Source organism: Myxozyma melibiosi (assembly GCF_037950935.1).
Source record: "Myxozyma melibiosi strain Phaff 52-87 chromosome Unknown BZA70scaffold_13, whole genome shotgun sequence".
Lineage (NCBI taxonomy): Eukaryota > Fungi > Ascomycota > Lipomycetes > Lipomycetales > Lipomycetaceae > Myxozyma > Myxozyma melibiosi.
In genome coordinates, this window is record NW_027042927.1 from 428,790 (window position 1) to 452,131 (window position 23,342).

Genomic DNA, 23,342 nt, shown 5'->3' on the forward strand with positions numbered 1-23,342 from the left:
TTGCTGTTGAACTTGATTCTTTAGTGTATTGTAATAGCTCTGGTCAGTGAATGATTCAGAAGTGATATTATTAGTACCTACAGCTTTATAACTAAACTACGCTACGATCTACTCTCTACCACTCACATCTCTACAATGGCAGAAGACACCGACATGACGATGCAGTCATTCACGAGCACGCACGCGCCGCCTAAAATCACGTACTCGAAGAAAAACGCAGCGATAGCAGACAGACGACAGCAGCAGTCGCAGCGACTAACGAGGGCGGCAAGTGCCGGTGACGGTTCGATCTACAGAGACCAGTCAAACAAACACAGAAACGAATCAAACAAGCACGGAAACGAATCAAACAAACGACTCAGAAAGACCGAAGCAGACGCGAAGGAGCAGAATAAACGACTGAAAATGGCTGTTGAGGCGGATGCGTCTCCCTCGCCATCGCCTTCTGCGCAGTCAGAGTCGACTCCTTCGTCGCCGTCGTTCAACGAGAACCCGCTTCCGAGACGTAGACTGTTTGCCGAGCCAAAGAAGGAGCTGAAGACGGCATTGAAAGAACACGTGAACGAGACATGGACGGGAGACGGATCGAGATCACCAAAGAAAGCGAAAGCGAAGACGGTTCGGATACTGAGTCAGGGAAAAGAAGGCTCTTCAGAGCACTCGCTGTCTGCGATAGGACTGAGTCCTCCGAGAGCCACATCGACGCCGCCACGAGAGATAATAAAGAAGCAGAGCAAGAAGATCGGCGAGGGTTTGTTTGCAAAGAGTAGTCTTGGTGCAAGAAATTGAGGTCGCGAGGGAGAAGATAAACTAACGTCGAGCAGGCGACAGCGTGTTTAGGACGACGATCCCGCGGCTGGCACCAGCGGGACCAGCGAGACGAGCGAAGATGGTTGTTCACCGCGACGAGGATGACATCATTGTGAATGCACCGTTGATGAGTCTTGGGAGGTCGGAGACGACGACGAAGAGTGCAGCGACTGCAACAACCACGACGACGACCACGACAAATCGAGGGACGAGAGGACTGAGTAGTGTTGTGCAGACACGGCTGAGGACGGGGAAGAGAGCGAGACGAGGTGGTGATAATGTAGAGTAGTTGCTGTTTTTATTCTTTTGTTCTTGCTATACCCTTGCTATTCTTGCTACTATTGCAATGTTGATATTATGATATCCTTATATTCTTGATATTCTTGCAATTCTTCTCTTCTCTATTACTATCTACTCTCTCTCGACGTCATCGCGCACGCGAGCGATCAAGCCACGTCAGCGAGCACTGCGCCCGCACCGCCACGGAGATAGGAGAGCGTCCCATTTTAGGAGTCACGCGGACACCGCCACACAGTCTCTTGTTCTGGGTCGATCTTCCGGGGATCCCCCCTGTCTGCGCTGCCCCGACGGCTTCTCGCGGCTTCCCTTCGTCACTTCTGCTCCTTCTCCTCCTCCTCTTCACCGGTCCTCGATATCCTGCTGATATGGCGAACAAACCCCATCGGAGACCGAAGATGCCCATTGCCGCCGCCCAGAGACAGTGCAATGTCGCGGACGTGCTGCCGGCCCAGCAACAACAATCCTCCTCCACCCCCTCCGCGCCCATGACCCTCGCTCCCTCGCCCTCCACACTCCCTCCCGCGCCGACGCCCTCGGCCAAAGACGTCATCCGCTCGCAGTTCGACCTCGAGATCCTCCTCAAGCACCGCGAGCTCGCGGTCATCGAGGACGAGATCGCAAAGGTGCACATCATGATGCTCCAGCTGCGGCGCTGCGCCGGAAAGATGCTCGCCAACGACGACCCCGACGACTTTGCCAAACACTACGCCCAGTACCTCCTTCCTGACCGCCGCTACTCCGCGCCCGCAGACCCCTCGGCCGCAGACGCGGACAGGAGTTCCTCCACTGCCTCCTCCGCGGCTGACGCGCCCAGATCGGCGTCGCTGCTCTCGTCGCGGATCCACCTCCCGCAGTACCACTCCACCACCGTCGGCGGCAACCCGCCACCCACGGGCTGCATCTACCGTCGGCAGGACGGCATTCTCGTGCGTCTGGTGTGCTCGGACTGCTCGCGCGTGTCGTTCGGCTCCGCGCAGGGCTTCATCAACCACTGCCGCATCTCGCACTCGCGGGAGTTTTCGTCGCACGATAACGCGGCGCAGATGTGTGGAGTCGAGCTCGATGAGGAAGATCAGGATGATATCGGATTAGGTGCTTTCAGACACCGGCGGCACATGCAGCTCAGCGCCGGCGCGGTTTCGTCCTCGCCATTCTCCGCAATGGCTGCCGTCAACAACAGCAGCAGCAACAGCCGATCGTCAGTAGCAGGCAAGACAATCCCTGGATCCGTGCCTCCTTCGACACCAGCGCCAATCACCGAACCCGTGCTTGATCCGTCGACGACCTGCCAAAGCCGGACCTACGACGCCAAAAGCTTCCCGTGGGCGAAAGCAAGCACGGCAACGGCTGCAACCTCCACGCCGACGGCGTCGACGCCTGCGAGCGCAAAGGACGGGAGCGACTCTAGCTTCCTTAGTCACCCGATCACGCCTCCGAATGAGGAGGTTGGGCTCGAGCAGATCCCACGGCATGTGCCATCTGTGGATATGTCGGCAGTGGGCGTGACAGAGAAGAGCGAGAACAACAAAATGACGACAGCGGCAGCTGTACAGAGTGCACCGGCACCACAGTCACAGCCACAGCCACAGCAAACGGCGACGCCGAACGCATCACCGGAGATTCCAGCGCCAGCGACACGCCATTTATCGCGACTGCTGAAGCGGAAACAAGTGGAGATCCAAGACCTGGACGACATGGTGCGGGAGTCTGTTAAGCGGGACCCGCGGGGCCACTTGTTTGCGGGTGAATCGGATGCGTCGGACGTGGACGAGATCGAGGACGTGCTGGTGCGTAAAAAGGAGGAGATGAAGCTACCTTCGGTAGCCAAGTTCAAAAAGATGATGCAGGAGTCGATGAAGGATAGCAGTCAGCAGGGCAACGGGCAGCAGACGCGGGACCGGCCTGTGGGTAGCGGGATCCGGATTCTTGCAAACTTCAATTGATTGATATGTTTTTCGAATTTATAGCGAGGTGTTTTATTATTATTATTTATATCTATTTATTAGTGTTGTTGTTGTTATAACTCTACTCACGAAAGATTACAGTAGTATCTATTAGTTACGGGAAATTGGGATTTTTATGATGAAAGGTTGTTTAGTTATATCATCAGAGTATTATAGTGTTTTAGTTTTATATTTCTCTACTGCTTTTGTTATTATATAAAATACTGTTGATTATATAGTCGCTGCTAGTGTGTATTATTACAATTATTCTTGATTATTCTTGATTAAAGGCGGAGTAATTCTGTTCCCATCGGAGACAGAGTCCATCCACGACTTCTCCCAGGCCTCTACTTCAACCAACTCAACTCCTCTCTATCAACAACAACAATGGTCTACTCTCTGAAAGACAAAGTCGTGCTGATTACAGGCGCCTCAGCCGGTCTCGGCGCTGCTCTCGCCCACGCATTCGCCGCAGAAGGCTGCCACCTGATCCTCAACTCATCTCCATCGACCTCCGCGGCCTCGCTTCAGCGTGTTTCCTCCACCCTATCCAAGCTGCGCACGTCGTTCCCCTCGCTCAAGGTCGAGTTCATCAAAGCCGACTGCGCCGAGGAAGCCGACAACGTGCGTCTTGTGGCGGAGGCAATCTCGCTCTCGAAAGAATGGGGTTTCGGCGGACGCATCGACGGATGCATCGCAAACGCGGGCTGGACGCGGTTCTCAAACATCGCGGACCTGGACGACGTCACCTGCGAGGACTTTGACAAGTGCATGGCTGTGAATGTGAAGTCGCCGTACGTGCTTCTGCGCGAACTCAAGCGCGAGAGAGAGGATAAGGCCGGGATGGGCGAGTGTGGGGGGTTCATGCTGCTCACGAGTTCGGTCGCGGGGGAACATCCCGGGGGAAGTTCGCTGGCGTACTGTGTTAGCAAGGCGGCTAATCTGCACCTGATGAGGTGTATGGCGTGAGTGTTGTTCTATTTTATGGTGATGAGGTATTGTGCTAAGAGATGTATAGGAAACACCAAGGTCCGAAGATTAGAATCAATGCGGTTAAACCCGGTGTTCTTCCTACTGAGTGGGGTCTTCAGTTTGGCGAGGAGAGGTTTAAGGCGATTGTCGATACGACGGTGCTCAAGACTGTGTCTACTTTGGAGGTGAGTTCATCTGTCTTTGAGATAGAGTGACAAGATACTGATATTATCTAGAACTGTGCGCTTATTTACGTGATGCTGGCAAAGAATGACAGCATCACCGGCGAGAGCATTACGATTGATGGCGGTCAGTGGATTTGAGTAAATTTAGAAAGACACAGATGCAATGTATTAAACGAGTCTTATAAATACAATACCAAATTATAAAGTAGTAAGAAAGTAGTAAAACGCTGTACATTAACCACCCTTGCGGTAAGAGACCTTCTCGACCTTAACCTCGCCATCGATATACTGGTAGACATACAACACAAGGACAGTTCCCTGGACATCCATGAGCACAAAACTGGGTACTGGGGATTCACCCTCGGCCCACCATCCGCTCGAAATCGCACCGGTCGCAGAACCAGGGTTGATAAAGAACTTTCCCTCGAGCTCGTAGGCTTCAAAGCGATGGGTTCCGCCCCAGATAAACACGTCGACGTCCATCTGCCGGGCGGCGATCAACAGCGCGTCCGAGTCGCCGGGAGGAACGATGGTGTGTCCGTGAGTGAATCCGATGCGCAGACTGCCGTGGGTGACGACTTTTGAGAGCGGGAGCGAGAGCGAGAGGTCGAACTCGCCCTTTACGATTTGGAGGTCTGGCGAGACGGAGCGGAGGAAGTCGTAGGTTTCGCGGTCGGTGAGGTTGCCGAGGCAGAGGATTTGGGAGATTTTGCCGGGCGCGAGGAGTTTCCGGAACTGTTTGTTGATTGTTTGTTAGTGAGTGAGAAGGAGGGGGGAAGTAGTGTTGGTATATCAGATGTGTATACCTTTGGCGGAAGTTCCTAGATAGAGTCAGTATTCAGCACACAGCGCAAAGACAGACAAATAAATCGTAAATACTCACCATCGCCCGGTCAGGAATATGTAAATCACCGATTGCAAGCACCAACATAACTGCAATTGGAATATAAACAAAGGAATTGAACTTGGATGACTGGTTAACAGGACCTGTGAACGTTGCCTGCTCTGTATCAGATTCGGTCGATGCTATCGGGTCACAAATTGTGATTGAGTCACGTTGTGAGTCTAGTTGATATTAACACTGGCAAATATTAGTAGTTGGTCCGGTTTAGAGAGGAGATGGGGTGTTGTAGTTGAGTGAATTAGAAGATGGACAATTGCAGTCAAAGTAGCTGTTTAATTGATCAGAACTGTTGTCAGATAGCAGACAGAGAGAGGAGAGAGCAGAGAGAGCGGACGATAAGGCGCTGCTTTGTTAAGTGAACATTCAACATGTCCCTGTCTGTTTCTTCTCCTTCTTCTATTACTGTTTATTCTCTATTCTATTATATCTAATTACTACTAATCTACTACTATACTTCTCTACTACTCATCGTCTATATTCTCTATCTTATCTGGTGAGATTACTAATCGCACTAATCGCCACGTGACCCCACCCAGCGCTAGCGACGCCCCCGACGACAACGCCCCGGGGCAAAATTTCCATCTTCGACACCACGCGAAGACAGAACATGTCTGCTATCCGCCGACTGAATTTGATATCGCAACACATTTCACCTTTTTCTGCTTCTTCTTCTTCAACAACTTCCTCCTCAACTCACTCGAAAATGCCCGTCTCCACCCAGGCCGCCCACCCCCTCACCCTCATCCCCGGCCCCGTCGAGTTCACCGACGAGGTCCTCCAGGCGATGGCCACTCCCTCCCAGTCCCACGTCTCCCCCCAGTTCGTCTCCGTCTTCGGCGACGCCCTCGCCCTCCTCCGCCAGCTCTTCATGAACACGGACAAGTCCGCGCAGGCCTTCGCCATCGCCGGCGCCGGCACCCTCGGCTGGGACTTTGTCGCCTCGAACCTCATCGAGCCCGGCGAGGACGCCCTCGTCCTCCACACCGGCTACTTCGCCGACTCCTTCGCCGACTGCATCGACACCTACGGCGGCGTCCCCACCCAGCTCAAGGCCCCTATCGGTGATATTGTCCCGCTCGACCAAATCGAGGCCGCCCTCAAGTCCAAGTTCTACAAGGTCATCACCATCACCCACGTCGACACCTCCACCGGCGTGCTCTCCGACATCAAGACCATCGCCGCCCTCGTCCGCAAGGTGTCCCCCAACACCCTCATTATCGTCGACGGCGTCTGCTCCGTCGGCGTCGAGGAAATCCGCTTCGACGAATGGGACCTCGACTTTGTCCTCACCGCGCCCCAGAAAGCAATCGGCGTCCCCGCCGGTCTCTCGATCTTCATTGCCTCCGGCCGCGCCCTCGATGTCTTCAAATCCCGCAAGGCCAAGCCCGGCTCCTACTACGCCTCCCTCTCCAAGTGGCTCCCCGTCATGCAAAACTACGAGGCAAAGAAGGCGTCCTACTTCTCCACCCCGCCCGTGCAAAACATCCACGCCCTCCTCGCCTCCCTCAAGCAGATCCTCGCCATCCCGCTCGAGGACCGCTTCGCCGCCCACGAAAAGATGTCGACCCACGTCAAGGAAACAATCGAGTCCTACGGCCTCAAGCAGGTCGCCGTCCGTCCCGGCTACCAGGCCCACGGCATGACCGCCGTCTACGTCCCCGAAGGCGTCACCCTCCCGGACTTTCTCCCCAAGGTCGCCAAGCGCAACATCGTCCTCGCCGGCGGCCTCCACAAGGACATTGCGACAAAGTACTTCAGAATCGGACACATGGGTGTCTCTGCCATCGGTGAGGACCGCGAGGACTTTACCTTGGCTTTGAATGCCATCAAGGACTCTTTGAAGGAGTGCGGTTACACTTTTTAGGTGTTTAAAAGTAGACTTATTTGTATAAATTTGTCCTAGTCTAGTTATGATCTTTTGAATAAAATACATTCCTAAAATATTCATTCCTTCTATATTTATGCTTGTTGAAGTTGTATTTATGTTAATTATTGAGATTTAATCGTCGTAGTAATCATCTGAGAGCAATAAAGTTCACCCACCAAATTATTATTCTCCTCTCATCACTCTACTTCCAGTTGATATTCATCATATACATCTACTTATTACATACAACTACCAATACACGGCTATTCAATACATACAAAAATTCAATCTAATATTATACTCCAGTATTCGTTTCATCATCACTCTTCTCATCTCCTCGCGCGAACAGATACTCTTTCGTTCTCACAATGAACACAAAGATCATGAATCGTCGCAACATCAACAACCTCTCTTTCCCTCTTCTCTTCTTTCCGCCTATCCGACCTTAACACGACTTTTATCTGTCGGAGTTTGCGTCGATTTAGGTAGAAAGAATGTCAAGAGTTGGTAAAGAAGGTCGCGTTCCTCAACAGATCTGGGTTTCTTGTCTATAGATTTCCGGACTACAGTAGTTACCAACATTTTTTATTCTACATGATATTCTACTCAACAAATCTGGATTCTGACTACAGTAATCATCAACATTTCTTTTATTCTACTAAACAGATCTAAAGACTTATCTATATCTTCACAGTAGTTACATTCGCTCTCTCACTACTCTAATTCATGAACAAAAACTCAAGATCAGCAGGCGTAAGCCTATTCATCGCAGAATCATCGCTCTCAATCGTCGCCCGAATCATATTCGCCTTCTTCTCCTGCAACTCTATAATTCGCGACTCTATACTGTCCTCAATAATCAACCTCGTGATCCGCACCGGCCTATGCTGTCCGATTCTATGTACTCGGTCTCCGGATTGCCATTCCACACTATTTAACATCGTTAGCAAGTTTCCTCCATCAACAATAATAAAACAATAATATCACTCACCTTGGATTCCACCACGGATCAAGCAAAAATACTTGACTGGCCTCACACAGATTCAGCGCAACTCCGCCCGCCTTCAACGACACCAAAAACACCTCAACGCTAGGCGTATTCATAAAATACTTGATCGAGTTGTCTCTCTGCGTAGGCGTCATACTACCCTGCAACTTCACCGTCAAAAACCCCGCCCGTCGCAGCCGCCACTCCACCAAATCCAACATGCTCGTGAACTGCGAAAACACAATCGACTTGATCGTCTGCCGGTCGCTCCGCAGCTTATAAAGCTCCTCCACCAGCGCCTCGATCTTTGTCGAACTCCGCCAGTTGCTCATATCAATCCGGTTCACTATACTTCCCTTCTTCAGCGTCTCCTCGTCGACCTCCAACGCCGGCGCAGTAAGATCAATCACCAGCGCAACATGACACACTGGGCACTCCAGCGTCTGCGTCGTATCCGCCTCATCAAACCCTTCCACATACTCGCGAATGCACAGCCGACAAAAGACATGATGACACTTGGCCCGAATCGCCTCCTGCGCCTCGTCATCGCATATCTTGCACACAAGCGTCGTGTCCTCCGCATTATCCGCCCCATGCCGACGCAGAACCAAGTCCGGATGGTCAGCCATCTGTCGCATCCGCGTAATCAGCGTGAAGATATTCGCATAATTGTTCAGCACAACTCCCTGCGCCACATACGAACTAAACCGCCGTTTACCATCCGAATAGATACTGCGGTACAGATCCTCTTCTTCCTCGTTGAACCGATCTCGACGCACATCCACAATCCGCGGCGGCAGTCCGAGATCGTCCGCCCGCTCGAGCTTCGTTCGGCGCAGCAGCGTATGCCGCAAAATACTGTGCAGTTTCATCATGCCTGCCTGCCGCGCCTCCTGCGTCGCAGAGTTTTGAATCGGCTTCAGAAGCTCCGTGTTAAACCAATTCGCGTGCTGCATCGGCTTGTGTCCGCACTGGTCGCACGTTCGCTTATCCGAAAACATCCAATCCAACGACGTACACGGACACTTTTTGCAGAAGTAGTTGCTGAACGGCTCGATTCGCAGGAATCTAATCAGCGAATACAGCTCGCCGATGCGGTTCTGCAGCGGCGTGCCCGACAGACATAACCGACGCTCGGTCTTGAGCGCAAACGCTGCCTTTGCAGTATTGCACTGTCGCTCCTTGATGTTATGCGCCTCGTCGAGAATCACGCGGTGGTATGTGATTGCGTGCAACGCACTTCGCGCCTTGTAAACTCCATCGCGCCGTCTGAATCCCATGTGCTCCTTGCGGAACACCGACTCGAGCACATTGTACGAAGTGATAATCACATCAACCGCCTCTAATTTCTTGGGATCCTCAGTTCTCGACGCGCCGTGATACACCATCGTCGTCAGTTTGCCGGCCGTGTTGCTCTCGATCTCTTGCTTCCACTGCATAATCGCAACCGTCGGAACGACAACAAGATTGGGCTTGCCTCTAGGCTCCGAAAGCAGCAGCGCGATAGTCTGGATAGTCTTTCCCATTCCCATCTCGTCCGCCAAAATTCCTCCGTGGTACTTTGAATTCTCCTGTGCGACCAGCCAATGCAATCCCTCGCGCTGGAAAGGCAGCAGCTTGATCGTGAGCTCCTCTGGCTGCTCAACCTGCACCATCTCTCGCTTAGGCATCGCATCAAGCTCGTTAAAGATAGTCTTGAGAGCTGGGTGGCAATTGTATAGCGCCTCGCGCGTCTTTTGATTATAACTCAGCGCAGACCGCCCCTGCCCTCTGCGTCTTCTCGGAGCGGCCGCAGCGCCATCAACCTCTTCTTCCTCTTCTTCAGGCTCTTCCTCATCGTCAGAGTAATCAGACTTACTCTCGACACTAATCACCTCATCATCAGAGTAGTCGTCAGGAAGTGCGTCCAGATCCCCATTACCCGCGCGCGCTCTTCGTCGCGCCGCAGCAGTAGACGACTCTGCCTCGTCCTCGTCAGACGCAATCACTATCGGCTTCTTCGCTCTTGCTTTCCGTACCGGCGTCGCACTCTTTGCCGGCGCTTTCCGCTTATTCGTCTTTCTTTTCGCAGCCGCGGTCTTCAATAGCGCGTCAGAGTCCGAGTCATCTTTGATGAACCCGCCTCCGTCGCTCTCATCCTCAAACTCGCTCTCACTTAAATCAACCACTTCTTCTTCTTCCTTGATTACTGCAGCCACTTTTCCTTTTCCCTTTTGAATTGGACTGCTCGTCGTTCGCGTGACTCTGCGGCGTTTCGATGCTGAGCTGAGTTCGCCACCACTGACATCGACATCTATGATTGTCAATAACTCAGTTAGTCCAGTTTTGTAAGCAAAAGCAAGCTAGGAAGCATACGTGAATCCATTTCGTCGTTCATCATGGGATCTTCACTGTCTGGAACCTCTGCTTGCTTATATTTCCGCGAAGAAGAGATGGCGGATGTAATCGCCGGTGTGGCCGGAGCTCTCTTCGGCGTTGCCACCGCTGGGGAAATTGTTAGCAAATACCACTCTAAACGACAGGAAATAAGAAAACATAAACAGAGAACAATACATACCTCTTCTTTTGCGACTCGAAAGCACTGGACCTGAATAACGAGGTTAGTACACAGCTGGTGAAGATGTAGACAATACAGGGTAGACGTGCTTGACGCAAGAATCTCATCATCTGCCTCGCTATCATCGACCTCTAAAATATGCCCGCTTGAATCTCTCGTAATTCCATCATTACCCAAGCTCTCGTCAGGAGGAGAAGACTCCAGAGCTGACAGTCTTCTGGATTGCCTGCGACTGGCTGACACGGGGGGCGTCGTGGTTCCGGAACCAAGCTCCGAAGACAGACTCGCTCTTGTAGTTCTAGAAGGCATGATGCTATATGTATCAAGAAGCACGATTCTATAGCGTTTATAAACAACCTCTAAAGACTGAAACACAGATGCAGTGAACTCGAATGGATGAGCGATGGCTGGTGATGATGGGAGGAGATGAAGCGGTGGTGATTTATCAGAATGCCTAATTGGGCCGACGCGCGCGCCGACGACGCCTGGTCACGTGCTGACGTCGCGCCATAAGCCCGCGGCGGTAGAAAGTGATGACTAACCCTACTCAATATGATGTCTAAGCAAGTAGTTGCATCAGCCACAACCCTAACAACCCTACTTTTGTTGTGCGTGACTGCTTTTGCTAACCTCCCAATTCTGCTGTCTGCCCGGCCGCGAGAGAGCAGTGGAGATTTTGTTAGCACAGTCTTGTTTAGAGATCCAGTACTCCTCACATATACCACACGACACAATGCCTGTACGTATTTGCTGTTATGATGATAATATTGCTGTATTCAGAATATGAGACTAACTATTATTACAGAAAGAAATCAAGGATATCAAGCAGTTCCTCGAGCTCGCCAGGTTAGTTCTCCAGCGTCGATAATCTAGATGACAATCCGAGCATAAACACGGTTGCAGCAGACACAGGACGGTGGCTAATCCAGATGGTTTTGTTTGATATAGAAGAAAAGATGCCAAGTCCGCTGGCATCAAGAAGAACGGCAGCAAGTTGATCAAGTTCAAGCTCCGCAACTCGCGTTACCTCTACACCCTCGTCCTCAACGACGCCCAGAAGGCCCAGAAGCTCACCCAGTCGCTTCCTCCTGGTACGTTCCAGTATTTCTGAAAGAGCCGAATCTATCATAGCATTGGCGCTAACTCGTCAATCATCTATAGGACTCAAGGTTACCGAGATCAAGAACTAAATGTTCTAAGTCGATAGGACCAAAAATAAAATCAATCAAAAATCGGAGTCTTTTACAGTGCATTGTTTTCTTCACCACAAACGTGACGAGAATCGAAAAACGGCTATGAGAATGGTTTTGTAATTATAGGATTTAATCAGAATAGAGTCGTGTGCTTCCAGACTTTCATTGTCTCAAAAGTTTCGTAGAATTACTGCAAGATTAGAGTAGCTATAGCATGCGCTTTTTATTCCACCCGTAAACAATGAACCAACAACTCTGGTAATAAAAAGCAAATTCTTTTGAGGAAAATCCCAAAACAGATCTCAAATACAGATCTATAATACAAACACGTACCATACCGTTACCCAACTATTAAACAAAACAAGAACAAACAAGACAAAAGACTTCTTGATGTGCAACGAAAGAAATTTCTATCTAAGATGAGGATTTATGAATTTCTTTCTACTTGATCGTCGCCAATCAAACATATACAAAGTAACAACTTTTATAAGCACCTCAGCACTCTTCAAGAAGGGAAGCCGCGCCGCTCTCTGAGCAGACATAGATCACGTCGCACTGGCTGTTGAATCCGTTGAATCCAGTGGCCGCAGACATCGTGTAGGCTCCGAACTTTTCAAAGTAAACCCAGTCGCCGACTTCGAGCGCATAAGGGAGGTGGCACTCGTTGGTCACGCAGTCGATGCCGTCGCAGGTGGGTCCCCAGACCGAGGCTGTGACGGGCCCGCTGCAGTTGTCAGGCTGACCGTACATGAAACGGGATCCGTGGGTCAAGACACGGACGACCGGGTGCTGATGGTCAAAGAGAATGCAGTTCATGTTTCCATAAACACCGTCGTTAAGGTACAGCATGATGTTGTTGAGCTGAGGCACTTCACGACGGGCAATGACATGAGACGCCAGCGTAAATGCCGAGGCCACATAGTAGCGACCGGGTTCAGCAATCACGCGGACAGAAGGAGGGAAGTAGGCGTCGATCGCGGGTCCGAGGACGGAAGCAATGTCCTCAAAGTTGTCGTCGGAGAAACCTCCGCCGACATCGAGAGTGGACAAAGTCATGCCGAGCGAGGCAGCCTGGTCAAAGACCTTGCTCGCGTTGCGAACAGCGTCGACAAAGGCATCGCCGCCCGAAGCTCCAGATCCGACATGGAAAGAGACACCAATGACATTGAGCTCGAGCTCCTTAGCCAATCGCAAAAGAGACTCGACAGACTGCAACGGTGCGCCGTACTTCATCGAGAACTGACACAAGGCGCCGGTGTCGTCGGTGACGATGCGCAAGAGAAGCTGGGCGTCGGGGAAGTAGCGCTTGACCTTGTAGAGCTCTTCGGCGTTGTCAAACGTCATCTTCTTGACATCACGCTCGGCGGCGTAGCGCACGAACGAGGCAGCCTTGCAAGGATGCGCATAAACAATGCGAGAAGGAGAGACACCAAGGCCCATGACAAGTTCCATTTCCTTCTTGGAAGCGCAGTCGAAACCGGTTCCAAGGCGCGCGAGCAGTCTGAGAACTTTCATGTCCGGGTTACATTTCACGGCTGAATCGGGGAGTATTAGCATGCGCCCGATTCGAACAAGGCAAAATTTCGAAAAAGACAAAATAGAAAACATTACCATAAAAAGGCTCGACGCGAGGAAGATTGAGCTTCCAGCGGACGTGCTGACGATAGACCTCACCAATGTCGGCGACAAAGAAAGAGTCTTCTCCGCCGGCATCGCAAGAGTCGGTGTCGATGTAGTCGACTCGGTTACGCAAGGCACGTGAAATGAGCGCCTGTCCGAAGATGGATCCAGAGGCTGCGACAGCGTGCGATTCGAGAGGATCGTCAGAGTCGCCGGAAGGAGGGGTGAGAGGAGCGATAGAGGCGGGTTTAATACCGGGAATCGGATCGTAGGTCATTTTGATGTCGATGTCTTCGGTAAAAACATCGTACGTGTGGGCACTCAAGGACGGGGCACACAAAGCATTTCGCGCGACTTCGGTCATCGACGTAGAAAAAAAGTAGCGGACTTCAAGCGGCAGGAGATGATTATAGTGCTCGGACGACAAGCACTGAGCGGATAGAGGACGGACTGAGGTTGCGTGGCGGGAAGATGAGGAAGAGGAAGGAAGAGAAGAAAGAAAGCGAGCAGGAAAAAACTTGAGAGCCGGTGTGCGTGCGCCTCATGTGGCGGTGCTGGCTTTGCCACTGGCTCGACGGCCTTTCATCTTTGTGCTTCTCGCTCTTTGTTCCGTCCCCGCCTTGTTCACCTGCTGTACATGATATATCTTGATTCAGGAACATAACAATAACCAATTGTACGTCTATGCCTTGTTGGACTTGAATATGCAGTCTCAGCAAGGCATAGAAAAGTGGCTAACCCAGCCTGTCGCGGAAATTACTGACGAGCACCGTGCCACCGACGTCATTACCAGCCCTACCCAATAAGATGTCTGATATCATGTGAATATCATGTTTCATACAAGAGGCGGTAGACAGCAATTGAATAGAGAAATAAGATGGAATTTATTGTGAATGTAAAGGAATCTAAATTATCAGATTGGTTGTATTGTTTGAGTCAACACAAGACTGTCACAAGCCTTGATTCACATCCAATGTACGAGTCACTCATAAATTCATAAAAGCGAGAACAAAATGAAAAAAAAAAGATGAAAAGAATCCAATAAAACACCAATAAATGAAATAAATGCAAGTTTTGTATCGCGATCTTGCGAGTTTACCAAAAATAAAAACAAATGTAGAAAGTACTCCCCGTGTAAATATGTATCAAAATATAACCCAAACAAATTCCATGAGACCGTTCTCGCTCGTCTCGAGTGAGGTGGAAAATCACATTCAGCTATTCTCTCACCTCTTTTATATCTTGCTGCATCATCTCGCTGCACAGCTGAACTCGTTCGCATTGGTCAAGAACTGGTGCGTGGCCGTGTAGTGGTAGTAGATTCCACCGACAACCGCAATATGCCACAGGTTGTGCGACGCGCCAATCCAGTCAAAAATACCACCGGGGCAAAGACACTCGGGAAACAGGAAACCGTAGGCAAGCACGCCGGCGCCATAGCACAACAGGCTCTTCAACACTGGAAAGTAGAATGACAGAGTGTTTATCAGTCCTCGCTCGAACGAGAGCTGGACAAGCACGAGCCCGCTAGACAGTGCAAGACACACAAAAAATGTTGCGCGCAGCCACCTGTTCTCTGGCTTGTCGAAGAACGGCTGCCACGCCATCACGACCCCGATAAGTCCCAGAATTGCAGTCGCACCCATGTAGATCATACGCATCGTGGGCTGGCAGTAGAAAGACGTATACTGGGTCGTCATGATTGAGCATGCAATAAGGATTGAAATACCGGTGTAGTCCACACATGCAAATTTCTGCTTGTGCTCCAAAACTCCGATACTGTTAAAAGTGTGCCAAATAGTCGACGTGAGAAGACACTTTAGCGCTGCAAACAAAAAGATGCCAAAGACGACTTTGTCGTATGTTGTCATCGTCGCAAACAGAGGGGTTGCGGGATAATAGTAGAGCGCAATCGTGAGCATCATCACGAATCCAATGATGTGAGTCCATATGTTGCAGGTCTCGTTATGAACCTTGAACATACTGACAACGCACTCTGAATACGTTGCGCAGAATCGATATCCCCGGCAGATGTAGGGGTTCTCACGCCATCCAGCGGGCAATTCCTCGTATGTGATTAGTCTCTCTCGCGCAATCCGCAGCGCAGCTTCAATACTTCTATCGATAGCATCCACCCGCTCGTTGATTTTAGAATCCACATCTTTCATAGTCTCGTTGAGAGAGCTGTAGCACTGAACTTCTAAATCAGCAAGCTTCTGCTCCAGAAACCGCAAGCCTGCGCTGACTTTTGACGGCAGAGATCCCCGAGCAACCCAAGACTCGGTGTACTGCTTCTCGAGGATTGAAACAATGGCCTCTCCACGACGCCAGCTCTCGCCAATGACCTCGCCTCCCAGACGGCCACAAGACTCACGCACGGAGAGAAGGGTCTGGTATGTGATTGAGAGACCTGCGTCTAGCTGGTTGAGTTTGGTGGAGCCATAGGATTCGAGCGCTTCGAGACGTTGTTCGAGGTGACTGAGGAATAGATCGAGCTGAATATAAGAAGATTAGCCACACATATGAAAAAAAAGAAAAAAACACAGACAGTCGAAAAGAAAAAAGAGGAATTACAAACCTTCAACAACGCAAGCTCCTCAATAGACTCAGAGTCAAAAGAAGACTTCTTGGAGTGGGAATGGAAGGAATGGCGACGACGCGAAGTGAAAGAAGACGATAAGGGCTCGAGGCCTTGTAGCAAAGGGGTTGTGACCCCGGTGAGCATGCTCACAGGCTCCACGTCCGGCAATTCCGCAAAGTCTGACATTGTGCTGTTCTAGAGAGCAAAACAGATGCAAGAGTAGAGGAGGGAAAGAGTGGAGTTGGCGGGGGTGATAGAAGAATAGCAGGAAGAAAGAAGTGCGGCAGGGTAGCCAATGCGAGGGAGAATTCAGAGCGCAGGTCCAGATCGAGGCTGGGGTTAGTTGGGCCGCGCCAGCCGACTTATCGCTTCACTAATCAAATATTCACCAGACCCCTGAACTTAGTCATAACGAGCTAGCTGATTACGGACAAGATTAAACTCTCTCACTGACAACAACAACAACGGACAACAACGACCGCTTCTCGTCCTCAAGGCGCCTCGCACTCCAGCCCAAGTTCACTCTCGTCAATGTTGTAGCACGTGTACAAGTCCGTTCCAGCCGTGCTAACAACGCTTATGTTCTCCGCATATATCTCATTACAGACATCAGGACTGGAGCAGACCAGAGTTCCTACAACCTCACCGTACTTTGAGGACGTCGTGCCAGAGAAGTTTTTGAACCATATATCCTCAATGATCAGGCTCGCCTATTCCTCCTTCATCAGCCATCTTGTTTTGCCAGCTAAAACGAATACACAACTCACCGTAGTCAGACTACAAGCTGTGAAATTCTTTTGCATATAGCACTGCGTGATCTCGATCGCGTAATCGACGTTCGAAACCGTCATCCCGTCATATGTGATGTTGCGTACATATCCACCGCCCCCGCCGACATCAGTCGCAGTCGAAGTCGGATCCGCGCCCGGCCATACTTTGATCCTTGCACCATCCGATGCATTTGACATTGCGACATTCGATACAAGCACATTCTCAACTATATCGGTGACGCCAATATACTGCCCCAGCGAGCCTACCGATATCCCATGCGAGCCATTGCAATGCAGATTTTGAACCAGCACATTTGTACTGTTGGGCTTGAAAGAGACACAGTCTAGAAGTATCACCTTGTGTTAGCTAGTCTTCTAGCATTTAGCGGCAAGTACATACCGTCCCCGTTATTGATCACTGAGTTCTGAATGACAATATTATCGCTCCTATAAGTGTCCCAACCGTCGGTGTTCTTGGCTGTGTTTTTGTTATTGCTGAATCCGGTGATATCAATCCCGTCGAATATGACATCCTGAGAGTCACTGACCCAGATATACCACATCGGACTATATCTCAACTTGAGAGGACCAATCGTGCCGCCCTCTAACCCAAAGATACCGATGAGAATCGGCCGCAGGATTGTCTTGTTGGAAGCAAACAGATCATACCAAGCCTGACCATTACCGTTGATCTCGCCGTCTCCGTACACGTTGACATCGTGGCCGCCAAGCTTGAAAAAGGTGGTCGAGTCTTGAAAGTCAAACTTGAATGAGTTTTCTTGCCAGTAGTCGGTATCATTGGTGAAGATGATCTCTCCGTCAATAACTACAATTATAATCAGCGCTGGCTTTTCTCATGATTGAAAATAGTGTTATCTCACCGATATCAACCTTGTCCAGAAACGTCAGATCCAACGGCGCCCCGATTGTATACGTTTCATCGCTCGAGAAAACAACTCTTCCTCCGTGATTGCATTTCTCCAAAGCAGAGAGAATGAAGTGCGAGTCATCGGACCCATCCCCATGAGATTTTACCTTGCATGTCTTTGTGCGTGGATGTGTCTGGGGAAACGGCTTGAATGGAGGATGCGGGGCGATAGAGTGACCGCGCTGCAAATGGCTCCTGTCGAACGACAAGCTGGCTGTTGCATATGCGAGCCAGAGAGCGATAGTATAGATCAAAATAGCTGTATTTACCATCATAGATGCTACTGTGATTTAAAGCTGTCTACAGAATCCTTGCAGACCGCTGGAAAGACCTATATATATGTCTACATACATGATCGGCTGAGGCCAATCCCGAACTTCCCCGCAGTCCAATACAAGTAGATCGTGAATAGATGCAGATGATGACGATACAGATGTCAAGTAGACCGACGGCAAATAACCGGTAACAAGTGTGAGCCTAACCGGCTAATACCACAATAACGCGATGAAGTAGGGTTTGCAGTGTCGACGGGAGGGGAGGGCTCCCCCCACACAACGATGCCATAATCGACACGATCTACGCGCCCCCGCCCAGCTCGCTAGCGTTTAACGAGGTTCTTTGTTTGCATAAAAGTTAGGAAGTAACTGGATCGCCCGCCCCCGCAGTATTGTGCGCGGAAGAGCGGGAATCCAGACCCTGGGTGCAGCCGACTGTGGAGCAGGTGACTGGGCTCTGGCCCACTTGGCTTTTACCGAGGCTACCGTGATCGTACTGTTCAGGGTCTGTGAGATCATCTCTACTCACTACCCACTCATTGTGATATTACGGAGAGACAATAACTACTTGAGCTAACTTAGTATTAAATGAAGACATAACAATACAACCAGCACTAAACAGAATCGCCTTCCTTTGCACGTCGACTCTCCAAAACGACCTGCATCGCAATCTTCTCAGCAGCCAGCTGTTCCTCGGCCGTCAACTCCCGGTCACCGTCAGGCGCGTGCTCAATCTGCTCTGCCAGATCTCCTTTCTCTCGCAGAATCAGATCCGCTCCCCGCTGAGCATGACTCTCGCCTCCGAACAAGGTGTCCATCTCCTCGAGCCTCACGCCCCTGGTCTCTGGTAGCCAGAAGTACACAAACACTGCGAGAATAATGTTGATTCCGGCAAACATGTAGAACGTGTAGAACTTGATTTTCTCAAGAATAAGCGGGAAAATCTGCTGCAAGATTGCGTTGGCAACGTTCTGCATCTGCGAAGCCATACCGACAGCCTGGGCACGGACGTTCATACTGAAGACCTCGGAGGTCCAAATCCACGTAACAGCACCCCAACTGGGTTTGTAAAACAAAGTGAACAGGAATAACAAAAAGACCGTCGCAATTCCAACCGGCTGACTCTTTGTGTCTCCCGGAAGATCGGGAGTCTGGGTCTCGACAGTCGCAACAATGATCATTGAGATCGCCATTCCGATAGCACCGACAAAGAGGACAGGCTTGCGGCCAAATCGATCAACGGTCCAGGTCGCGTTCAATGTAAACAGAATTCCAAAAGTACCATTAAGAGCATTGATGAGCTGGATGGTGGAGTTGTCTGTAAACACTTTTTTGTAGATAATCGTCGAGTAGTTGTTGAGAGATCCTTGTCCGGTCATCTGCTGTCCGCAATTGATAACGAACGCAAGCAACAGACGTTTGCGCAGCGAACGGTCCTTCCACAAGGGCCAGTAGCTGCCTCGGAGAGCCTCGTGCTCATACTCAATGGCCATTGTAATCTCGGCCATCTCGTTGTCAACTTCTTCCTCCGTCTCCCGCACCCGTCTGAGAGACCGACGGGCGTCCTCGTAACGGCCCTTCTGGACGTACCAACGAGGGGTCTCGGGACAGAACGGAATAGCAGCGCAGATCATCAGCGGTACCAGGATCTGAAAGATGACAACCATACGCCAATCCCAATTACCCAACGAGGCCACGCGCTTGGTGCACGAGTAATTGATCCAGAAGGCAATGAACGAACCGACACTGTAGAAGAGTTGCCAGAATGACATGATCATTCCACGAATATCAGCCGGTGCCATCTCGCCGATGTAGACTGGTCCAGCGGGAAGCGCGATACCCTGACCGACACCGACAAAGAACCGGCCGGCGATAAACCCTCCGATGGAGCCACTGGGACTGAAGGCTTGCACGAATGTGCTAGCAATAACGATAACGGCGCCGACTGCGATAGACATGCGGCGACCGAAGTAGTCTGAGATCGGCGCACTGAAGAAAAAGCCAGAGACGATACCTCCAACGGTGTAGGCAGTGGTAACAGAGCCAATGACACTGCTGTTGGGGTTCCCGTAGTAGTTGTTCCAGTTGGTAGAGCCTTGCACGGCGTTGAAGACGGAGGCGTCGTAGCCATAGAGAACCATAGCACACGCCGCAACCAGCGACACATACCAGTTGTAGACACGGGTCTTAGACGGCTTCTGAAATTTGAAGACCATTGTAGCAGAGGCACTCAGCTCAAGCAAAGGTGGCAGCACAAAGGCAGGAGGGGAGATGAGACCGGCATGTCTATCTTTATATATCTGGCGAGCAGATAAATAAAAGAAGCTGCGTATTGGCGATCATGATCTGTAGTGGTCCCTAATCAGCAGTCAGACGGCCGCGTTCTATTGTCTGATTCTTCCCCGCAGCACAACGGTCCACCGGCCTGAGACAGACACGAGAAGACAATGGCGGGGCAGAACACCAGCAAACCGGCGATTGCCTTTCTTTGCGGGGAAACCCAAAACTTTGAACTGTTCTGCTAGCAGCAGGGCGTGGGGGCAGCCAACCGGAAAAACCCTACACCGCTGATTGTTTTCCAGTTTGTTCCCCCCAGTGCTCTAGAGATTGGAAAAGAAGCTGTGAACAATTATTGTTATAATTAAAATATTCAAGTCATTCACTGAGATCTACTCATCAACCTCTCAATTATTCATTTGCCTCACAAATCGCAGGCTTCTTCCTTCTTTAACCGATGCGGCTCCTGTCCGGAAAACTATCCGCCCTCCCGCGCGGCGGGGGTTCCCGCTCATCCCCGCGCAGTTAAAAGCCCCTCCTCATCCTCCTCTCGATGTTGCCCTCCTCACCAGACCAAGCCCGTCTTTCACCATGGTTTCCCAAACCGTCACCATCACCGGATTTGACGTCAAGGACGTTCGGTTCCCCACCTCCCTCGACAAGACTGGCTCCGATGCTATGAACGACAATGGCGACTACTCCTCCGCCTACGTGATCCTCAATACAAACACCGACTTCTGCGGCCACGGCATGACCTTCACTATCGGACGAGGTAACGATATAGTCTGTCTTGCAGTGAAGAACGTTGCCAATCGTCTCGTCGGCAAGTCTCTGGACGAGCTCACCTCCGATATGGGAAAGACATGGCGCTATTTGGTCGGCGATTCACAGCTGCGCTGGATTGGCCCCGAAAAGGGAGTCATTCACCTTGCTCTAGGATCGGTTGTCAATGCTCTATGGGATTTATGGGCCAGAGTACTGGATAAGCCTGTCTGGAAGATTGTGGCCGATTTCACTCCCGAGGAATACGTCCGCTGCATTGACTTCCGCTACATCACCGATGCACTCACGCCCGAGCAAGCCATCAAGCTGCTGAAAGAGTCACTTCCCGGAAAGGAAGAGAGACTAAAAGACGCATTCAACGATCAAGCGGTTCAGGCATACACAACTTCTGCGGGATGGCTAGGATACGGAGACGAAAAGATGAAAGCTTTGCTTAATGAAACCAAGAAAGAAGGCTACAAGCATTTCAAGCTTAAAGTTGGCGGAAGCGTGGCGGAGGATTCTAGACGCCTAAGAATTGCTCGTGAAGTGCTTGGATATGATGAAGGAAACGTCTTGATGGTGGACGCAAATCAAGTCTGGTCTGTTCCCGAGGCAATCGACTATATGAAACAGCTCGCAGAGTACAAGCCTTGGTAGGTTCCACGCTTTATCTTATCAGTACGCAATATCTAACACTTTATATCCAGGTTCATCGAAGAGCCCACTTCGCCGGATGACATCGTGGGCCATCGCACCATCAAAGAGGCTCTTAAACCCTACGGGATCAAAGTTGCCACCGGCGAAATGTGCCACAATCGCGTAATGTTCAAGCAATTCCTACAGCTGGGTGCCATCGATATTTGCCAGATCGACTCGTGCCGGCTAGGTGGCGTCAACGAGGTTCTCGCCGTTCTTTTGCTTGCAAAGAAATTTGACGTTCCGGTGGTACCGCATTCCGGCGGCGTCGGCCTCCCAGAATATACCCAGCACCTTTCCACTATCGACTATGTTGTTGTTTCTGGAAAGAAAAGTCTGCTCGAGTATATCGATACTCTCCACGATCAATTCTTCACCCCTACCAAAGTGAAGAACGGTTTCTTTGTAACTCCGGAGAAGGCAGGGTACTCGGTCGAAATGAAGCCGTCTGCGTGGGATACGTATGAGTATCCCAACGGCTCGTTCTGGAAGAGTGCAGAAGCTGCTGATATTGTGAAGATGAACTACAAGTAAATCGGCAATGCATTGTGATAGATTATCAAAGAAAAACAATACATGCGTTGTCTGCTTCGAGGAGGAGAGTTTGGTTTTTAGTAAGCCGCAGTGAAGAAAATCATGTAGCTCTTTGGGTAAGGGTATTATACTCCCACGCAAATTCCTATCTTTGAATTTGTAATCCACACAGAAGCTCCCAAAACTTTTGTTTTCCCCGTCTATTATATTATCGACAGCTATACTCACGAACAGATGAGCACCAGTACAGCTCCTGCATCTCTGAACGAGGTCAAACATGTCGTCTTGGTACTTTCCGGCAAAGGCGGTGTCGGCAAAAGCTCGGTGACCACCCAACTCGCATTGTCACTGGTGCGCCAGGGCTTCTCGGTTGGAGTACTCGACGTTGATCTTACTGGGCCTTCGCTTCCGCGCATGTTTGGGCTCGAGGCTAGGAAGATCCATCAATCATCAAAGGGATGGGTGCCAGTATATACCGATTCAACCAAAAAGCTATGTGTTATGAGCATCGGGTTCCTACTAAAGGACCGCGGCGACAGCGTGGTGTGGCGAGGTCCAAAGAAGAGCGCCATGATCAGACAGTTTGTCAACGACGTCGTCTGGGGTCCTCTTGATTATCTGCTGATAGATACACCACCAGGAACATCTGATGAGCATATCGCTATCGCCGAACAGCTCCGAGACGCTCAACCGGACGGCGCGGTTCTAGTCACGACACCGCAGGGAGTTGCGACGGCTGATGTGCGGAAGGAGCTGAATTTCTGCAAGAAGGTTGGATTTGAAGTTTTGGGAGTCGTCGAAAATATGAGCGGGTTTATATGTCCGCACTGCGCTGAATGCTCAAATATATTCTCAAAAGGCGGAGGTGAACAGCTTGCTGCACAGTTCAGCATACCGTTCTTGGGGTCTGTGCCTATCGATCCCCAGTTCGTTCTCATGATTGAGGAACAGAACAAATTTGTCACAAAGGCGGTCAACAGTGCCGACGAGAACGAGCTGAACAAAACAATCGACGACTCAATAGCGAATTACGGACTAGTGGAGAAGTACAGCGACAGCAACCTCTGCCCGATATTTGAGAAAATTGCACAGCAAGTCATCGACAGCACGAAGGATAAACATCGGATCTAGACCGAGAAAGGCGCAAATTTTTTCACCATTGTAATATATTAATAAT

At 50.6% G+C, this 23,342-nt stretch overlaps 13 protein-coding genes across 13 annotated transcripts; 7 read left to right on the forward strand and 6 right to left on the reverse strand.

The window, feature by feature from the left end:
• On the forward strand, positions 1 to 1,244 carry BZA70DRAFT_85751 (uncharacterized protein). Its single transcript, XM_064915477.1, has 2 exons — positions 1 to 766; positions 825 to 1,244. Exons 1-2 carry the CDS (start codon positions 136 to 138, stop codon positions 1,097 to 1,099), a joined length of 906 nt encoding a protein of 301 aa, XP_064766265.1. The 5' UTR covers positions 1 to 135; the 3' UTR covers positions 1,100 to 1,244.
• A 261-nt stretch (positions 1,245 to 1,505) lies between these two features.
• On the forward strand, positions 1,506 to 3,053 carry BZA70DRAFT_291668 (uncharacterized protein; the record flags this gene model as incomplete). The annotated part of the gene is made up of 1 exon (XM_064914317.1): positions 1,506 to 3,053. The coding sequence occupies one exon, from the start codon at positions 1,506 to 1,508 to the stop codon at positions 3,051 to 3,053; it is 1,548 nt and encodes a 515-aa protein (XP_064766266.1).
• A 387-nt stretch (positions 3,054 to 3,440) lies between these two features.
• BZA70DRAFT_241756 (putative short-chain dehydrogenase) lies at positions 3,441 to 4,348 on the forward strand (the record flags this gene model as incomplete). Its single annotated transcript, XM_064910544.1, has 3 exons — positions 3,441 to 4,018; positions 4,072 to 4,210; positions 4,262 to 4,348. The coding sequence occupies 3 exons, from the start codon at positions 3,441 to 3,443 to the stop codon at positions 4,346 to 4,348; spliced, it is 804 nt and encodes a 267-aa protein (XP_064766267.1).
• Positions 4,349 to 4,418: 70 nt separating this feature from the next.
• On the reverse strand, positions 4,419 to 5,228 carry BZA70DRAFT_284171 (vacuolar protein sorting-associated protein 29). Its single transcript, XM_064913562.1, has 3 exons — positions 5,094 to 5,228; positions 5,017 to 5,031; positions 4,419 to 4,945 (listed from the first exon to the last, which is right to left on the reverse strand). The coding sequence occupies exons 1-3, from the start codon at positions 5,139 to 5,141 to the stop codon at positions 4,445 to 4,447; spliced, it is 564 nt and encodes a 187-aa protein (XP_064766268.1). The 5' UTR covers positions 5,142 to 5,228; the 3' UTR covers positions 4,419 to 4,444.
• A 131-nt stretch (positions 5,229 to 5,359) lies between these two features.
• Positions 5,360 to 6,978, forward strand: BZA70DRAFT_300163 (pyridoxal phosphate-dependent transferase; the record flags this gene model as incomplete). The annotated part of the gene is made up of 2 exons (XM_064914690.1): positions 5,360 to 5,378; positions 5,651 to 6,978. The coding sequence occupies 2 exons, from the start codon at positions 5,360 to 5,362 to the stop codon at positions 6,976 to 6,978; spliced, it is 1,347 nt and encodes a 448-aa protein (XP_064766269.1).
• A 722-nt stretch (positions 6,979 to 7,700) lies between these two features.
• Positions 7,701 to 10,346, reverse strand: BZA70DRAFT_291672 (SNF2 family N-terminal domain-containing protein; the record flags this gene model as incomplete). The annotated part of the gene is made up of 3 exons (XM_064914318.1): positions 7,701 to 7,911; positions 7,973 to 10,262; positions 10,325 to 10,346. 3 exons carry the CDS (start codon positions 10,344 to 10,346, stop codon positions 7,701 to 7,703), a joined length of 2,523 nt encoding a protein of 840 aa, XP_064766270.1.
• An 871-nt stretch (positions 10,347 to 11,217) lies between these two features.
• Positions 11,218 to 11,878, forward strand: BZA70DRAFT_284180 (60S ribosomal protein L38-1). The gene is made up of 4 exons (XM_064913563.1): positions 11,218 to 11,265; positions 11,332 to 11,372; positions 11,475 to 11,617; positions 11,688 to 11,878. The coding sequence occupies exons 1-4, from the start codon at positions 11,260 to 11,262 to the stop codon at positions 11,714 to 11,716; spliced, it is 219 nt and encodes a 72-aa protein (XP_064766271.1). The 5' UTR covers positions 11,218 to 11,259; the 3' UTR covers positions 11,717 to 11,878.
• Positions 11,855 to 13,815, reverse strand: BZA70DRAFT_284184 (pyridoxal-dependent decarboxylase). The gene is made up of 2 exons (XM_064913564.1): positions 13,331 to 13,815; positions 11,855 to 13,254 (listed from the first exon to the last, which is right to left on the reverse strand). Exons 1-2 carry the CDS (start codon positions 13,701 to 13,703, stop codon positions 12,215 to 12,217), a joined length of 1,413 nt encoding a protein of 470 aa, XP_064766272.1. The 5' UTR covers positions 13,704 to 13,815; the 3' UTR covers positions 11,855 to 12,214.
• A 331-nt stretch (positions 13,816 to 14,146) lies between these two features.
• On the reverse strand, positions 14,147 to 16,268 carry BZA70DRAFT_85802 (adiponectin receptor protein 1). The gene is made up of 2 exons (XM_064915478.1): positions 15,918 to 16,268; positions 14,147 to 15,834 (listed from the first exon to the last, which is right to left on the reverse strand). The coding sequence occupies exons 1-2, from the start codon at positions 16,104 to 16,106 to the stop codon at positions 14,590 to 14,592; spliced, it is 1,434 nt and encodes a 477-aa protein (XP_064766273.1). The 5' UTR covers positions 16,107 to 16,268; the 3' UTR covers positions 14,147 to 14,589.
• A 143-nt stretch (positions 16,269 to 16,411) lies between these two features.
• On the reverse strand, positions 16,412 to 17,890 carry BZA70DRAFT_241726 (putative exopolygalacturonase X; the record flags this gene model as incomplete). The annotated part of the gene is made up of 4 exons (XM_064910542.1): positions 16,412 to 16,630; positions 16,688 to 17,034; positions 17,091 to 17,516; positions 17,572 to 17,890. 4 exons carry the CDS (start codon positions 17,888 to 17,890, stop codon positions 16,412 to 16,414), a joined length of 1,311 nt encoding a protein of 436 aa, XP_064766274.1.
• A 567-nt stretch (positions 17,891 to 18,457) lies between these two features.
• BZA70DRAFT_284188 (general substrate transporter) lies at positions 18,458 to 20,411 on the reverse strand. The gene has a single exon (XM_064913565.1). It carries the CDS (start codon positions 20,107 to 20,109, stop codon positions 18,508 to 18,510), a length of 1,602 nt encoding a protein of 533 aa, XP_064766275.1. The 5' UTR covers positions 20,110 to 20,411; the 3' UTR covers positions 18,458 to 18,507.
• Positions 20,412 to 22,302, forward strand: BZA70DRAFT_260743 (L-galactonate dehydratase). Its single transcript, XM_064910883.1, has 2 exons — positions 20,412 to 21,588; positions 21,643 to 22,302. Exons 1-2 carry the CDS (start codon positions 20,762 to 20,764, stop codon positions 22,163 to 22,165), a joined length of 1,350 nt encoding a protein of 449 aa, XP_064766276.1. The 5' UTR covers positions 20,412 to 20,761; the 3' UTR covers positions 22,166 to 22,302.
• A 41-nt stretch (positions 22,303 to 22,343) lies between these two features.
• Positions 22,344 to 23,327, forward strand: BZA70DRAFT_284190 (P-loop containing nucleoside triphosphate hydrolase protein). The gene has a single exon (XM_064913566.1). It carries the CDS (start codon positions 22,400 to 22,402, stop codon positions 23,294 to 23,296), a length of 897 nt encoding a protein of 298 aa, XP_064766277.1. The 5' UTR covers positions 22,344 to 22,399; the 3' UTR covers positions 23,297 to 23,327.
• The last annotated feature ends 15 nt before the right edge of the window (positions 23,328 to 23,342 follow it).

What these genes read in the sequence shown, in the direction of transcription:
- BZA70DRAFT_85751 (XM_064915477.1), top strand. Translation starts at nt 136, where the DNA reads ATGGCAGAAGACACCGACATGACGATGCAGTCATTCACGAGCACGCAC. An exon ending in CGAGGGTTTGTTTGCAAAGA is followed by an intron (nt 767 to 824) that starts GTAGTCTTGGTG and finishes AACGTCGAGCAG; the next exon opens with GCGACAGCGTGTTTAGGACG.
- BZA70DRAFT_284171 (XM_064913562.1), bottom strand. Translation starts at nt 5,141, where the DNA reads ATGTTGGTGCTTGCAATCGGTGATTTACATATTCCTGACCGGGCGATG.
- BZA70DRAFT_284180 (XM_064913563.1), top strand. An exon ending in CAGTTCCTCGAGCTCGCCAG is followed by an intron (nt 11,373 to 11,474) that starts GTTAGTTCTCCA and finishes TGTTTGATATAG; the next exon opens with AAGAAAAGATGCCAAGTCCG. An exon ending in CACCCAGTCGCTTCCTCCTG is followed by an intron (nt 11,618 to 11,687) that starts GTACGTTCCAGT and finishes AATCATCTATAG; the next exon opens with GACTCAAGGTTACCGAGATC.
- BZA70DRAFT_284184 (XM_064913564.1), bottom strand. Translation starts at nt 13,703, where the DNA reads ATGACCGAAGTCGCGCGAAATGCTTTGTGTGCCCCGTCCTTGAGTGCC. An exon ending in TCGCGTCGAGCCTTTTTATG is followed by an intron (nt 13,255 to 13,330) that starts GTAATGTTTTCT and finishes TCCCCGATTCAG; the next exon opens with CCGTGAAATGTAACCCGGAC.
- BZA70DRAFT_85802 (XM_064915478.1), bottom strand. Translation starts at nt 16,106, where the DNA reads ATGTCAGACTTTGCGGAATTGCCGGACGTGGAGCCTGTGAGCATGCTC. An exon ending in AGGAGCTTGCGTTGTTGAAG is followed by an intron (nt 15,835 to 15,917) that starts GTTTGTAATTCC and finishes TCTTATATTCAG; the next exon opens with CTCGATCTATTCCTCAGTCA.
- BZA70DRAFT_284188 (XM_064913565.1), bottom strand. Translation starts at nt 20,109, where the DNA reads ATGGTCTTCAAATTTCAGAAGCCGTCTAAGACCCGTGTCTACAACTGG.
- BZA70DRAFT_260743 (XM_064910883.1), top strand. Translation starts at nt 20,762, where the DNA reads ATGGTTTCCCAAACCGTCACCATCACCGGATTTGACGTCAAGGACGTT. An exon ending in CTCGCAGAGTACAAGCCTTG is followed by an intron (nt 21,589 to 21,642) that starts GTAGGTTCCACG and finishes CTTTATATCCAG; the next exon opens with GTTCATCGAAGAGCCCACTT.
- BZA70DRAFT_284190 (XM_064913566.1), top strand. Translation starts at nt 22,400, where the DNA reads ATGAGCACCAGTACAGCTCCTGCATCTCTGAACGAGGTCAAACATGTC.